At 41.6% G+C, this 12741-nt stretch overlaps 1 protein-coding gene across 4 annotated transcripts in view; it reads right to left on the bottom strand.

The window, feature by feature from the left end:
- Positions 1-12741, bottom strand: part of LOC111861437 (transformation/transcription domain-associated protein) — a 90041-nt gene that overhangs the window by 5348 nt on the left and 71952 nt on the right. For all 4 annotated transcript variants that reach the window (XM_023845998.2, XM_023845999.2, XM_023846000.2 and 1 more), the window contains exons 56-64: positions 12509-12687; positions 11038-11212; positions 10475-10700; positions 9126-9219; positions 6204-6419; positions 5293-5481; positions 3491-3634; positions 3013-3154; positions 147-343 (exon numbers count right to left, since the gene is read on the bottom strand). In XM_023845998.2, the coding sequence (XP_023701766.1) occupies positions 147-343; positions 3013-3154; positions 3491-3634; positions 5293-5481; positions 6204-6419; positions 9126-9219; positions 10475-10700; positions 11038-11212; positions 12509-12687 (1562 nt within the window). The remainder of the gene's footprint in view (positions 1-146; positions 344-3012; positions 3155-3490; positions 3635-5292; positions 5482-6203; positions 6420-9125; positions 9220-10474; positions 10701-11037; positions 11213-12508; positions 12688-12741) is intronic.

The raw sequence follows: 12741 nt of genomic DNA, 5'->3' as shown, positions 1-12741 counted from the left end.
GGATTATTCATTGACAATTTGTGATTGATAGTGTAACGGACCAAATATGAAACAATTCAAAATAGTTGGGTTCAGTCTGCTGACATGTATCAACTGCCCACATCTGTCTCAATGCTTCATGCCACAAGGCACAAGTCTGTCCTCACCTTCCTGTGTCCTGCGATCATCTCGTCACGCAGAATGGCCCTCAAGATTGTCTGCACCTTGAAGCTGGGCTGCACCAAGCAGCGGGCTGCAGCAATCATACTGGCTGTCAGGGGCCCGTTGATTCCAATAGTGCTCAGGTACTCGAGGATGTTGGGCGTCAGTCTAAATGGTACAGGGCGGTTGGCATCCAGGTCACCTGTATTGCATACATTGGAAAACATGTCACATTCATCCTTACCATCCGCGCTAAGGAACTCAACCCATCCAGAACCATCTGCTGGACCTTGACACCATAATGGAGGTTGACATATTGGACATCCACTCAAAGAAAGAAATACAAGTTACGAAATGTACACATACTGTAACAATTCTGGTTATGTAAGATTTCAGGTTTTCACAGCGGTGACTATGAAGAAAACAGTGGTGTTAACCAATGTTTCGGAGGAACGTTGGTTAACACCACATCTACAAGGTGCCACATCCCAGCAGACTGCTTTCTTCAATTCTGGTTATGTACATTACCTACACAAAAAGTGTATTGTGCATGAAATGTGGGTTCCATATTTCCTCTGTGACTTCTACTTGGAAACTCACATTAGTGAGTTGCACTCAAGATGCAGAGAGAAATGCATGTGGATCTTCATGTGATGTGTCTGTTCTCCTATTATAATCAAAATTGATATGTGTCAATAAATTTTAGCAGAATTCCCCACTGTCAAGTTTTATGAAAATCCATTCAGCAGTTTACAAGCGTCTCAATAAAGATGTACAGACAAGATACGGTTGCCAATCTAAAAGGTACTTTCTTGTGACTTTCCGTTGTGATTAAATCACTAAAAGCAATAATACTGTATGCCGACTTTCTCCCTCGCAAAATATAATCTTGTTTCTGAACCAATTTGTGTGACCTACCTAATCATTTTGATTCAATCAGAATTTCAGTGAAAATACAGGAAGGCCATACTGCTTGGCCCCTTAACCTTCTTTTGTTACTTCAGTGAAATCTGTTGACAACTTGCTGTGGCGATACCAATGGGGCAAGACATGGAAGGTGATCTACACTGTTTACACTTGGCCTGGCAGTAATCATCATCCCTATCCCGTGCTTGCCCTGCTGTATGACCTTTGTAACAATTACTAGGCTGGAAAGTTTATCTCCCCGAATGTTCTTACTCATTATAACTAATGATCAATGAAATCTATATCTGAGAATATCCTCAGTTTGAAGTTCAAATCCACTGTCTCCCAAACATCTGTGGACATCAGCCCACTACAGCACAACCACTCTCTGCTACTATATCAGCCTTCCTAGTCCCTTTGATCTGATCCTCTGCACCCCACTTCTTGCTGAACAGCTGACCCTTCCAGGTCAGGTCTAGGCGGCACATTACAATTCAGTATTCCTCCAGCAATACAAGGGCAGACTGAAAAGTTACTTTCATGAACAGCAAACTGGCTGCAAAAGTTTGGTTTCAAGATTCTGCAGCATACATCTTATTAGTCCTGATCTAGCCCCAAGCGACTACCACCTGTTTGGGCCACTGACAAGATGTCTTGCAGGCTGTTGATTCAAACCATATTCTAAGGTCATGGAAGCAATAAGTGCAGACACCACACAAAGGGCACACAGCTCTTCCAAGACAGCATCAATAAACTGGTGTGCTCTTGGAATAAATTTCTCAATGTACACGGAGATTATGTGATAAAGTGACTTTAGTATGGACCAAAATACTGAATGTGTAATACATCGCTTTTATGTAAGCTCTGGGAGAAATACATTTGTGAAAGCAACTTTCCTTTTTACCCTCATATGAGATAAATAAAAAATTAAGAGAAGAGAACTATTTTCTGGGGTATGATGCTGTGTAGTCTGGTAAAAGTTTATCAGTGTTTCAGAGGAACATACTGTCTCCATCTTTAGGGCCAAGGGGTAAGTGAATCAAGCAATCAGCAAGAAATAACTTCCTGAAGATGGAGGAAGTATGTTTCTCTAAAAACTGATAAATTTCTACCAGACTACATCGCATCACGTGTCAGAAGACAATCCTTCTCAAAGTCACTGCAATGAAAACCTCAAAACCAAAAGAAAAAAAAAACACCCACATATCATGGCATATTTGATAAAAATAACCACTGCTTAACAATGAGGACTTTCAGTCAGTAGCTTAACCCACTAAAGCACGGCAGGAGCCAAATGTGCCACCTGATGCCATTCAGACAATTCATTTTTTGCTTACAAAGTGTCTATATATATTTCACACAATCCTCAGAACAATGAATGGTTGTTTCCCTGCAGCATTAACCAGCTGGTCTTTGAAGTGGAGCTGCACTGTGGTTTCTGAGAGGCAGGAAACAAATTTTCAACTGTTACTTCAATGAACTTCAGGTTTCAAAGTGTTAAAGTCGTTTACATTCCCTACAGAACGGACAATACTTAAGATGAGGCACCGACTAAACAATTAGCATTAATTTACTACATCTACATCACGAACCTCCTATACAATTTTATATACAAAAATATNGTATATATATATATATATATATATATATATATGTTAACCATATATTTGCCTGATGATGGCTATTGATAGGCGAAACATGCAGCAGAGCCGAAACTAGGCACTGATCTTGATATTTGTTGTGTTGTGACGGTTGTAATAAAGAGGTTCTATGTTAAAATGCAGTCAAAGGGTGTTAAAATCTACTCCTGTAATTATCTAGCCAATATTCATAATGTCAGAGATACAGAAAATTCTTGAAGCCTGACAGCTGGCAGCACCAAGATGTGAAGGATCCAATAATTCATGTGACATGCAAGGACAGCAATACTGCCAGTGGATAAACATAAACAACTGAGACACTCACCTGTGGTGTCATCCACATCAAACTTGAAGTATGACACATTGACAAGGCCAGAGTCTTGGTGAATGTACATCATATCTGGGTTTAGCCGAGTGAGATGCAGGACATACTCAGCAAAGCATGCCAGTGACAGCTGAAGTGTGAACTGCAACATTGTGACAGGAAATGGCTGCTTTCAGAAGATATGAAATGTATACACAATTTTGTGATGAAACTTTTTGGAAGGTGAAGACAGGAGACAGACGACTCACGATCGTGTCCAGTGACATGGTTTGGTATTCACAGTATTGAATCTTGGGGTTCAGCTACCAGAGATTTAATTAGTAAGATGAATCTTAGGGAAATGGTGGGAGGTGGATGGAACTGGCACGGGGTCATGTCCAGTGGCAGTGATCATTCAGTACTACTACCAGAAAATTAGTTAATCAGCAAGATGAATCATATGGAAAGCTATTTTAAGCCAGTCCAAAGTGTTCCTCACCATTTTGCGGAACATCCAGTAATCTGTAGCTGCAGGGAAAGTCCTGACTGCCCAGTCTCTGACCACAGAGCGAGGCACCATATTGCACTGAACATCTTTCAAGATGTCCCTCAGGACCTGATGACTTGCTTGTGATCCCCGAGCCTGGAAAATACATAACAGATGAAAGCAGCTGCTGTTTCGTGGCCAGTGAACATTCAGGTGCACATAGCTTCTATGGAAAAAAGACACTGCAATGATTTTGGACAAGCAAACAGAAAGTTTCTAAGAAGCCAAACGGAATGCAGCTGAGTGGGAGCATTTGTCTGTCTGTTTAGGGTTAGCACTTCAGATTACATAGCCTAGTAGAAAGTAGACCTGTTGCTAGGTAATGGCCTGTACACCATCAGCAGAGGAATGCATCACATACATGGTGACATCACACAACAATAGAAGTGTTGCAAGCAGTGTTCTCTGTAGGTCTGCTACAAACCTATATGACTCAACTGACCGAGATCAGTTCAGTTAGTGAGTGCAGTAGAGTAAAGCGAGTTGGTTGGTGAGCAGTCAGTCAGTTGTTGTGATCTGTCACTGTTGGAAGCAGGTAGCTGAGGCACAGGAGTAGTTCAAGAATCCAGAGTAAGGGGAATGTCCGGCTGCGCCACAGCTCAAGCGGTTAGTTGGTGGCTTCCCACCGCAGTGGCCTGGGTTCGATCCCGGGTCTGGTTAAGTGAGATTTGTGGTGGACAAAGTGGTGCTGGGGTGGGTATTCTCCAAGTATTTCGGTTTCCCCTGCCAATCTTCATTCCACTAAATTCTCCATCATCAAAATCACCTGGGGCAGGCTACAATAGGCCAATCAGTGGCCACTGTGCCGAGTGGAACCAGTTGGACTCCACCCCCCACTAACCGAAAAAAAAAAGATATATATATATATAAAAAAGGGAACGTCCACCGTTGAAAGCTGTTACCAGGCAAAGGCTAGTGGAGGCTGTAACAGACTGAGAACACTAGTCTGTGTGTGACGGTGATTTCTGAAGTGCAGTCATGAGTTGTAGGTTAAAGTGGTCAATAAATCCAATTACCAATCCAAACCGTGTTTGTAGTCCTCTGACATGTGACAATAGCATCAAATGGCAAGATGGTTAGTGAATAATGAACTGGAAAGGATTTCAAAGGAAGTGGTGGACTAGTAAGATGCTATCTGGGCATCTGTCTGGGGGGACTCAACAAAATCACAAATGATCTGTCAGGATAGCCAGTCACCGGGCTCAGACTGTACTCAGGAGCTCCTTGAATACAAACCAGAAATGGTAACCACCTGACCTTGGAAATCAGTGTGTGGGAGAAGATCCTGAGGAAGACCTAGATGACACACTTAGCATATGTTCAGTGGATCAAGAGATTACCTTTACAGAGACTGAAGGCTGATCACTGAACCCATCCCTGGTCTCTATCTGAGTCAGTACAATCTATTCTACAACTTCGCAACCAATTTTATTAAGGTCAATTTTAATATTATACTTTGACTTACGTTTAGGGTTTCCTGATGATCTGCTTCATCAACATTTTTCAACAGAAATGTTACATAAATCTTCTGTTTCCTGCATGCATGTTACACAGCTGTCCATGTAAGCCTTTTAATATCATTCACTCAATGTTTAAATAGTGAAGATCCTCATTAGATGTTTCTCTCCATTATAACATTCAGTGACATCTACTGACCACTTCTGTAATCTTGTTTGCCGAGTATCTCACTGTACCTTCTCTGTGATTCCTTTCTATTTTGTCATCAATCATGTTCAGATATCCAAGAATTTTACCTGAACGGCTGCAAGGCGTTCATAGTATCTGAGCACAGGAGAGTCATGTTCGAGTCCAACACGAGCACAGCCTTGTTTGTATATGTCAAGCAGTGAGACGGATGCAGGATTGTCTTCGATGAGCCGCATCTGTGGAGAGACTGCCACGACCCTTGGAACTGTGAAGTGTAGGAACCTGCGTGATGTTTCCTGCGACACACAACATTGTTTCCCACACTGACCCTATCAGGGCTGATGGCACATGTCATTCCCTGATGCACATCTTTTTATAACCAACCAAGCTAACAAATTAACAAAGCAAAAAACAAACTAAATAATTAACCGGCTACTAATTAACAACATAACTAACCAGTCAACAAGCAAAGTAACCAACTAACAAACCAAGAAACAAACTAGCCAACTAATAATTGGCTGTTTAGTTTGCTTCTTGATTGGTTACTTTGTTACTTTCTGGTTAGGTTATACAGTTGGTTAATTATTAAGCATTTAACACCAATTTATTAAGTAACTCAACGTTCTAGACGACCCCTTGAAAAGTTTATGGTTATTCAACTACTCCAGAATTTCCCCATATTTGATAATACTGAAAGTTCATTACCTTATTCACAAGAGCCTGCTACTGATCCACGTCCTAAGTCAGATGCGTCCAGTCCATATCCTCATATCAATTTTAATATTATCATTTTTCTTTTATCTTTTTGATTAACATGGTGAAGAAGACTTAAGAATGAATGCACTGATGTGGGGGGGACCGCAGCATGGAAAGAGTTGAGATTAATGTAAAAGTTCGTGTCACTGCAGGCACTTAGCTAATGCCTGTGTTCTGGTCATGTGACAACCAGGAAGCCTTAGTACCAAGCAACAGTGCAGTGAGGCACAAAATATTCTTCCTGATTGAAAACAACAGCTACCTTCTGCTTGCCCAGGTAGTGGTTGAGCATCCGAAGCAGCTGCAGAACACGCTCCTCCCGCCGGGCGTCACCCAGGCCCGAGTCATTCACCACCAGGTATGGATATATTTTGCCATTGTGACCCCGTATGAAGAGACGTCGTGCTGCCGTATTGTGTTTCTGGACAGTGTCGACTCGTGGCATGAAGCGTGCAATCCTCACATAGTAATGAGAATGCTGCAACAAATGCAGGTAGCATGACTGGTGCTTCCCCACCTCACCTCAACCTCACAATGGGCATGCAACTATGTAACTGTATGTTTCACAGTGCTTAGTGTTACTGAAACTACAGTTTCACAGTCAAATGAACATGGGTTCCAAACTAGACTGGTTGAAGTACAGAGTTGTCTTGACTAAACCACAGAGACACTGAATTTTAAACATACTGCATTCAAATAAGATCTAAAAGTCTGTGATGATGGTATATTATTACAATTGTTGTGTTTCTGGACATTATTCATTGTCTTGTTTTTATTTAAAAAACATTTTTGGAGACTGAATTCTGTCTCCATATTCAGGTGGAATTTTTCTCTTTATTGACGACTTCTGATAGTACTCTGCTTTTAACAACAAAAGCTGTGAAACAGTGCATGTACACAAGTGCTAGGCGTCATATGTGTGGAGTTTAATAAGCATTTTTAACATATGTCATAACTCTCGCAGATGGTTTGTGCTGTATTTGGTTTATATATCCTATCTTGTGTCTATGCTTATTTCCTGAGATAAGGACTAGCTCTACTGATTGGGCCAAAATCAGTAGGTTCCACCTGAAGATGGAGACAGAATCTAGTCTCTGAAATGTGTTTTATATAAAAATAGGCCAATGGATAATGTTTGGAAACACAATAATTGTACTACATTGAAATTAATGACATCTACAGGATAAATTGTTTGGCACTGGAGGCTAGGGTCAGTGAGCAGTGAGTTGCAAAGCATGTGGAAGTAAGCACTCATAGCCTAATTTGAAGCAGTATCCTGAAATTTGCTGGGGGGAACTGAGGAGAACAATTAGCAACCTCAGTCACAACAGTCATTCTGGAGACTGAGACTGAGCTTGGGACCTACTGGACATGAAGCTGGCACTCCAACATGACAAAATTCCTCCAGACTGTGAACAGTACAGCATTTCTTGTAGAGTCACAACTGAGAGTTCTGACCTGTAAAGCAAGAACATATTTCCTCCATCTTCAGGGTCAGAGAATAAACTGCGCAAGTAACCAGTGTGAAAGCAAGTGGCAAGCAGAGGAAGCTCTGCTCATGCTGGTTTCTTGCTCAGCTTATTCTTTGACCCTGAAGATGGAGGCAATATGTTCCTCTGAATCGTCAGCTATCTTTCAACACACTACAAGATGTTAAATCCCAGAAGACAGTACTCTTCATAACCATTGTTGAGAACCTCAAATACCGAATTTTAGCATTCTCACTTCACCATCTCTGTGGAGCTCCGTCCATACATTGAATTCACCTTCGAGCTCTATGTCTCTTCTTACTGTTTGTTTAAGCGACCTCCGTAGTCTAGAGGTAACGTTCCCACCTCATGACTCATGGTACACGGGTTCAAATACCCGGCGGAGGTCGTCGAATTTTTAAGGGTGGAAAAATTCAGGGAACAAGTCCTCTGGGAGGGACTTTAAGCTGTGTGTCCCGTGTCATAACTTTACGGCACGTAAAAGAACCTCATATCCCCGAAGGGGATCACTGAGCCAAATTCCAGGACGTTTCCCGCCCAACAATAGTCTCTAAGGCCTCTGATAGATGGGGGAAGCATTATAGACACCGCTAAGCAAGTGGCCGAACTCGCTTGCTCGGGGGGACTGATGGTACGCACCATTTATCGGTAGGGTAAAGAGACTGGTAGAATATCATAGAGGGAAGCACAATAGATCAAACTGGTTGCAGTGCATGGGGAAACCCACCCTCTCTAAATAACTAACTAACTACTGTTTGTTTAACAGCACATGTTTCGGCCTAAGTGGCCTTCATCAGCTGTGTAAGACTGTAGATGAAAACTGCTGCTCTGTTGTTACACTGTTGTATCTTGCATTTTAGGAGCAATGTACTTTTGCTTGCATATGTGTCGTGGGTCTGGTGTGTTGGTTTCTTTCCTTTCTTCTGCATGTAGCTATTAGTTTTCATGGTGGCCAGTTAGGCCTAAACATGTGCTGTTAAATAAACAGTAAGAAGGGACAAAGAGTCTTGAAGTGTGAATTCAGCATATGGATGGAGTTGCAAAGAGACAGCGAAGTGAGAACCCTAAAATTGGAATACACAGTGCAACTGGATGCTTCAATACGATATAACTACGTACTCGGGTTTTGTCAAGGATAGAGCTGCTTTCCTTTAAACTACAGTAAACCCTCATTAATCCAGAGTAACGGGGGGAGAGGTCATCCAGATTAAGCAATAATCCGAATTGTATGTATAAGGGGTGGGCCCTCTTGGCCCTTGCACCGTGACCACAGTGATCTATTGTGTCTCAATAATCCGAATTAGTGAAGCAAAAGGTAGCCCTAAAAGAAAAGGAAAAAAAAAAAAAAAAGAAATAAATGGGAAATTTAATGACATAAGTAATGCTCATGAAAATAAAAAATATCACTGTAGAGATGTTATTTAAAAACTAAAAAAACAATGCATTTATTCCTCAATAGAAGACTCAGAAGTTGTACTTGTTTTTGAAAGTAATGACAAAGGTTTGAAGAAACTGTCAAGTTTTGTCTGAACAGACAAGTGACTCATCTACCTTCCTAAATGTCACATGTTTTTAAACTGTACTTAACTGTAAGCAGCATCTTCCATTTTTCATTATTATGCGATTATGCGACATCTGGATTAAATGTATCTGTATTTCTAATAGCATGCATGGTGCTGCACATCACACAATACCTTGGGAAGGAGGAACTCCCCTGGCAACTCGACTTCTGCAGTTTGGAGGCTGAAGTTGCTGAGGAACCTGCACTTCTCTTCGATCAAGAAGGACCTGTTGAATGTTAAGCACAGTTTGCAGCAGTGCACACGGCGCATACACTTCTTGTGTAAGCATATCAGCATACCAGGGAGAACTCAGACCGCCTATTTTATTCTTTTAAGATTGCATTCTTATGGGATGTGACATCATGAACTCTGGTACAGGTGCATTATCAATGTTTTGGAGGAACCTTCTGNTTTGCAGTTTGGAGAAAAACAGATTTTTACAAAATTCAAGCTGGAATTCCAAAAGCAAGCTGATCCCAGTGGCAGTGGCAGGGTGTCTATTATGTTATCTGGTATAGGTCCTGCTGATCCCCCATCCAAAGAATCCTACCAAATATCTATAAACAAGAGCATTTTCTTGACCAGAAGACAGGAGGCTTTCAACAGCACTGGTTAGTCATGTCATGTAACAAAGATGCAAAAAGGAAAGGCCCCTCAGAGAGGAAAAAAGAGAAAAAACTGGTATTTTTTTTAATTTAGAAGAGTTTGTGATTATGGTATATTAATGCAATTATTGTGTCGATGGACATCAAATATCATCCTGCCTATGTTTAAAAAAAAAAACGTTTTAGAGTCTGGATTACGTCTCCATCTTCCTACCTCATGTCGGTGCTCATGTCTGCACACAGGGAGTAGCTCCATCGATTGGGCACAACTGAGGAGCTTCTGCCTGAAGACGGAGACAGAATCCAGTCTCTGAAACTTGGTTGTTTTAAAAAAAACAGGACAATGGATAATGTCCAGAAACACAGTAACTGTACCAGTTTTTTTGTTGGACGGTATGCAGAAAATGCTTCAAAAAAGAACCATAGATTTGAGAGATGGTAAGTCCTCCCAGTGGTGACTGCAGAGATTGCTGTCTCCTGCATAGTGACACTGTGTAATCTGGGAGATAATTACTAACCTTTCAGAGGAATGTGCTTCTTCCATCTTCAAGGTAGGACAGTAACTTATTCTACCCTGAAGATGGAGGCAATAATCTTCCAAAACGTTTCTAATGACCTATATCAGATTACAGGGCATTACATTCCAATAACCAATACCAATAACCTTCAAACTAAAATTTTTGTTATCGTTACATTACATGCACATGATAGCCCCACATGGGGCCCTACCTGTTTCGCACCTAGGTTCATGTGCCTGCATGATGAAGTGATTTCATTTAAAGAAATGGTCTCTCAGTACAGGACCATGAGATGTGCACATGACTGAGGACTGTTCCGCACTTCTACATGAGACATACATCAGCAGGAGGGACTCACTTTGGCAGGGTGTTCACTTTCGTCTCCAGAATCTGGATCCACTTGCGGAGCTTGACAATGAGGTTCTGCAGCTTCATGGAGCCAGGCACGGCAAAGTCAAAGTCAGTTGTGAACTGCACTTTCATCATCTGGAATACAGGATCCTGCACTGTTGCGCGAGCTCGGCTTGCAAGGCTCTCTGACGCTGCACTGCTGAACTGTGCACTCACTGAACTGGAGATATTTTCTGGAACACCCATGCCCAATACATCAGACATTTGCTCTAAAATATATTGCAGAACATGGGCTTGGTTAGGCTCGTTACCACAGTGTGTGATAGAGGCTGTTCCTGACCTGCAACGAACCTGACCCGATGGCATTAATACAGTGACACCAGGAAATCAACGTGTCCAGTCAGCTATGCATGCATAATGTTTGACTTGTCCTACCAGTCTGACTCAGTCATGTCGACTCGTACTCCTTCAGCACCACACTGTGTGTTCATGTGTTTTCAATATACGTGGAGACTTGTATAACAAGTCACCTGCAATTACAGACCAAATGATACCATCACAGTCTCCTACCTATACCAATTCCAAACGTTGACACAAGCTTCTTAATAAAGTTCAGCGTGTGGGGAGTGATGGTGGCTTCGCTCACTGCCCCTCTGTTCTCAAAAGCAATAGCAAGGCACTTTGCAAGCCCCTGTCGCAGTTGTCGAGACACTTCCTCATACCAGTTCTCTCGGAACCACACCATCTAGACACACAATAAACATGGTTAGTGAACTGTTCACCCACAGTGACTTACTGAGGGAGAGTGAGTTATGGGGCAGCTCAGTCTGCTTTAGGAAACTGAGAACAAAACTTACAAAATATTATGTAAACTATTAATTAACTTTTAATCTGAACATGCTGTGACCTGGATTCGTAGTTCATTACTTTACCCTGATCTCTTCTAGTTGAGCGAAGATCAGATTTTCATTTAAAAAAAATCTATCTAGCAACTACTCAATATAAACTGACTTACAATATTATATTTAAGCATCCTGTTGCACTCTACACGATAAATGATACAAACTCCGTCCTAAGTGCAAACAATATATATTTATATGTCTTTGATCTTGTTCTTTCTACACTACATGTTTCGGCCTCTATCGGCCATCATCAGGTGTATACTCTTAACGTTTCTGCCACACTGAACCCAGTCTAAAACTTAACATTTAAAAACACAATGTCACATTCTTCGTATTATCAACATCTACATCGTTGATATGTGTCTGCTATGTAGATTATGTTGCACATGTCAAACCCGATATTCTTGTAGTAGCACTCTAAAAATCTTTAGTTATGATGTTTTAAAACCTTTTAAAATTTTTTCTCTAAATTTTAAATTTAAAATTTAAAATTCTTAGGGTTACTCGCCCTATGTCTAAGTGCTGGAGCGGCTAGTTCTTGTTTTCACACTGTACAGGTGTTATTTAATGTAGTCTTCTTGTGTGAGTGCCACTGCTTTTCTGTACTACGTGTACTTAGGATGGAGTTTGTATCATTTATAAACTGACTTGTTGACAAATGGTTCATAACTAGCAGCGTGTCATGTGCCACACTCCAAATTCTGTCCTGTCTTAATGGCTGATCTTTCTTCTGAATCTGACTACAAGACAGATTTGCTGTACACATACAAGTACGTGCATTAAAGAGCATGCAGCAGTGATATAGAGCAGAGTCCCCACGTAAGGTTGTCCCTCATTAACATTCAATTTCAATGAGCCCAAGTCAATAATCTGTGTTGGATTTCTGCCATTTAAGGTCTTGCTCAGTTCATTGCTCAAATCCACTGCTCCCAAAAGAAACGCTAAATCGGGGTTTCACTGATTTTGCAAGCCAACAAAAATGCACACCAAACCAAACAGGATAAAATGACAGGTGGCATCACTGGCATTGCCACAATCAAGAAGACTGTGAGCAGAATCTTTTCTCTTCTAACTAATTCATCCAGAAGTGCATGTGTTTTGAGGGGTTAACACCAAAATTCCAATGCCCTGACACTCACCTGATCCACTATGCCTTCCAGAGAGGATAAAACCGTTGGATGAATATCTCGCTGCATGTGCATGATCCGAGAGCAACGCCACATGGAAGGGGTGGCACGTATGGGACCTGTCTCCCCTCCACCTGTTGCCTGGCTGCCGTGCAGCTGCTGAGGCTGTGCAGACGGTGTAGACTGGTCTCCTGTGAGCAACATCTCTGCCTGTTATTGCACATCTCTACATGGACCCCCCCAAT

The sequence above is a fragment of the Cryptotermes secundus genome, unplaced genomic scaffold (genome assembly GCF_002891405.2).
Source record: "Cryptotermes secundus unplaced genomic scaffold, Csec_1.0 scaffold693, whole genome shotgun sequence".
Lineage (NCBI taxonomy): Eukaryota > Metazoa > Arthropoda > Insecta > Blattodea > Kalotermitidae > Cryptotermes > Cryptotermes secundus.
The sequence above is the reverse complement of the archived record's forward strand: the minus strand, read 5'-3'. Positions and strand labels throughout refer to the sequence as shown.